We start from the raw sequence: 4,166 nt of genomic DNA on the forward strand, positions 1-4,166 counted from the left end.
ATATATATATATATATATAATATATGGTTAGAGATGGGATGAGCTATGAAAGAAACTTGGTAGCGTACAATAGCATGATCATATCAGAAGACATTATCACTTACTTGGAAAAATGTGACGCAGCGTGGAATGGAAACTTCGGCATAAATCCACTTATAAGTATCAATTACTTTATCTGATACCTTTAACATCTTATTATCTCCAGATACAGATTTCTTTCGGATAAGTATGTTGATGTCACCGAATTCTACTCCAAACATGTTGACCCATAAGCTAAATGAACAGTCGGTGCTCACTTTGGAGAACATGGGGCTCATAAACCTGGCTCTAGATTCACGCCATGCTGGAGCATTCAAGCCACTGACATAGATATAATTACCTTAAATTTCAATTGAAATAATTAGAATTAATTAGTCATATTATTAAAACTCTCAAGCAGGTCCGTGCCGCAGATATTTCTCCCCCCACATCCTTACATAACGTCACTAGTAACTTTGACTTCTTAAGACAAAATTCTTTAAAGGGCATAAATTCCTATTGTAGGTGGAGAGGGGGTGGTAGTGGTTGGAAACGGCAGATTCAAGAAGGTCAAAAATCCCTGCGACACAGGGAGTAGTGACATGCAAGTAAAAAGAAAATTCTACTTAGGCCTATGTTTATCACCTGTTAACGAATTGTAGGTATGATCTTTGTGGGGTCCCGGGCAGACTTCTTGCATGGAGGGCCATCTGCTTGTATCGATTGTCCTGTTACATCCAGGGCAGTCCTCCTGCCTGGAGAGCAATCCTCTTGCATGGATGGTAGTCTTGTTGCATCCAGGACAGTCATTTGTTGATGAACGGTTGCACAATAACCAATCGAAATCATCGTCTATATCTTGAGTCCAACCATTGCATATGCCATCCTCGAAATTACACGTTGAGGCTGCAAATTAATAGCGTTTTTGCAATATGAAATTATTAAATAATTATAGGCTTATATATGCCTACTTAATATAACCTTTCTCATTATTTGTTCATTTGTCACTATTATTCTTAGTAAAGTTATATTATTATTAGAATTATTATTATTATTATTATTATTATTATTATTATTATTATTATTATTATTATTATTATTATTTCGAATAAGTAAAAACACCAAGAGGCATTTAATAAAAAAACAACATTATAGGCCTATGCCTACTTAATATAACCTTTCTCATTATTTGTTCATTTGTAACTATTATTATTATTAAAGTTATATTGTTATTAAAATTATTATTATCATTTCGAATAAGTAAAAACTACCACGAGGCATTTAATATAACAAACAACAGTCTTTAATCGTGAAACTGATCGTTTACAGTAAAATGTAAATCAATACTGGGATTCAGGCCAGGATTTGGGCCCCTTGCGGGCTCCCTTTGACTGGGAGTGCTGGGGCTTCACCCCTGATAACTCATGGGGTTTTGCCACTGCCTACAATTACAAAAAATACAATTATTTCATAGAGACTCCAAATTTATGATATTGAATTATTGAAGAGTGCAAGTTTGAAGATCCTAAACTCACAACATTCTGCTTCGTCGCTCCCATCCGGACAATCTTCGGTGAAATCGCACCAGTAATCTGATTTGATACACGTGCCATCTTGGCAATTTCGTTCGCCTTCGTCCACACAGGTAAGCCTTTTGGATAGAGCTATATTGTGAATAGAAGATGTTGTTAGGTAACGAAGCCTAATATAATGTCAATTTAGGTTGTCATCATCATCATCATCATCTTCTCATTTTCATTATCATACTCATCATCATCATAACTATCACCATAATTATCTTAACACTGTAGAAATAGCGTGGAGCTTTGCGTTTATGTATTTCACGCTGTTTTAAAAATGTACTGCACTTATCATCTTTATTATTAACATCACTGCTATACCATCAATATCATAAGTTCCCAACAGTAAGCGACGATTTTTTTTTGCTAATGGACTTGATAATAAATAAATAAAATAAAATAAATAATCTTCGTCACTATTATCATCATCGTCGTCGTAATCATACCCATTAATAGTAATTATAAGAATAATAATAATAAAATAATAATATTGAAATAATAATATTAATAACAATAATAATAATGATACTATTAATAATGATCATAATCATAATCATAATCATAATAATAACCATAATCATAATGATTAAAAATGGATACTGGAATAACTATTAATCAAGAAGAAACGTTATTACCAACCTGAAAAAGATAGCGTGATTAATACCGCAAGTCTTAAATATTTTTCGTACGACATGCCGGTCGTACCAGTCATTAGCAATATTTCTGATCAGTTAACTTAATAAGTCATTCGTAGCTGTATGCATACGTAAATTAAATCTATATAGGTCGGACAATTTTGAAGAAGTGGTACTGTACGCGCGCGTTTGAGTATACGAGTAGTTAAAAAAAGAACCCGTATGAGTAGTTATAACATTGTTTCTGATAAGGTTGATTTCTTATCTCATATTGATGCTATTGCTTTCATCAATCATTAGCCGAAAGGCGAATACCATTAGTAAAGATCGTCTGCGTTAAGCTAACAAATTTGAAGAGTAACATTTAATATTTGAATTGGAAATTAACTTTCAATTGAAAATTATAGCGATGAATTTTTTTTTCAGTACTGACTCATGAATACGAAATATGTAAACCTTTCTATACTTTACATACACCATTGTATAAGTTGGCAGGGACAGATCCAGGATAGGCCTATTTGTTAGTGGGAGCTACCGGTAATTTTAGATGGTTATTATTTTTATATGACATTTTAAATTTGTGAAATTGTGTCAAATTAGGAATGGTTGTTTGAGTTGTGAATGCTTCGTACTTTTATTGTATTTTTTTTAAATATACGTTTGAAATTGTGTAAAGCGCATTGAGATGTCGGCAGATTTGTTATGCGCTATATAAGAAATTTATTATTATTATTATTATTAGGCCTATTGTTGTTATTGTTATTATTATTATTATTATTAATATTATTATTATTATTAATATTATTATTATTAATATTATTATTAATAATATTATTATTATTATTATTAATATTATTATTATTAATAATATTATTATTATTAATATTAATAATATTATTATTATTATTATTCTTATTATTATTGTTATTATTATTATTATTATTGTTATTGTTGTTATTGTTATTAGTATTATTACCTACCTGAACCCGACCATGACGCGAGTGTGGTTAATAAACTAATATTTTCATGGGTCTTACTTGAATGTTTTAATTTAGCCCAGCTTAATAGACTATTATTTCAGTCATGAATAAAAATACATGTTTAATGAACTTATAGGCAAATAATGCCTGTTTTTTTTTTCTGAATCCTCCCTTGATGCGCTGTGAGACTATCTGTGTAAGAGCGCTTAATAAATATTCAAATTATTATTATTATTACGATCAAATTTAATATTTTGGTAGTAAAACGTTCATAAATCACAAGAAAACTGACCCGGTTCAATTCGCGTTACAAGAAAACTGACCCGGTTCAATTTTCGTTACAAGAAAACTGAGCCGGTTCAATTTGCGTTACAAGAAAACTGAGCCGGTTCAATTTGCGTTACAAGAAAACTGACCCGGTTCAATTTGCGTTACAAGAAAACTGAGCCGGTTCAATTTGCGTTACATTTCATAGCTTGATTTGATCCTTTTAAATAAGCAATTTAGCGATCAATTGAATTTTTAGGGATTTTCCCGAATTTTCTAAACCCGGAGCCATTTCTCTCGATATGATATTAATTTTATCGTTAATTATTATTATTATAAGTATCAGTAGGGCTTATTATTACCTTTGTTTTGCCTCAAAAAATAATCCATAAACAAATAAAACATAAAATATTATTGTTATGTTCTACGAAATTATTGTGAAGTTAGTAACACTTCATGAGCCCGAGGTCTATTTGAAGAGTTCATATAGACAACGTACTGAAACTCAGAAATCTTTTCACGACCAGTCAACCATGATATTTAAGCAACAAGAAAATAATTCAAAACTTACAATAACCTATTTGTTGACATAATATTGCGTAGGTAAAGGCTACCTAAGGGGTTACATAAAATTCAATGTTAGTTGATCATTGTAAGCATTTTTTTTAGTACACTTCCTTCTTTCT

General features: G+C 31.0%; 1 protein-coding gene across 1 annotated transcript in view; it reads right to left on the minus strand.

Annotated features, from left to right (window-relative positions):
* Positions 1–2,373, minus strand: part of LOC117108274 (MAM and LDL-receptor class A domain-containing protein 1-like) — a 6,162-nt gene extending 3,789 nt beyond the window's left edge. The window contains exons 1-4 of the mRNA XM_033250248.1: positions 2,238–2,373; positions 1,554–1,682; positions 664–924; positions 105–379 (exon numbers count right to left, since the gene is read on the minus strand). Coding sequence (XP_033106139.1) covers positions 105–379; positions 664–924; positions 1,554–1,682; positions 2,238–2,310 — 738 coding nt within the window. The 5' untranslated portion in view covers positions 2,311–2,373. The remainder of the gene's footprint in view (positions 1–104; positions 380–663; positions 925–1,553; positions 1,683–2,237) is intronic.
* Positions 2,374–4,166: the final 1,793 nt, after the last annotated feature.

Source organism: Anneissia japonica, unplaced genomic scaffold, assembly GCF_011630105.1.
Source record: "Anneissia japonica isolate Jap-2015-1 unplaced genomic scaffold, ASM1163010v1 scaffold456_len727751_cov192, whole genome shotgun sequence".
Classification (NCBI taxonomy): Eukaryota; Metazoa; Echinodermata; class Crinoidea; order Comatulida; family Comatulidae; genus Anneissia; species Anneissia japonica.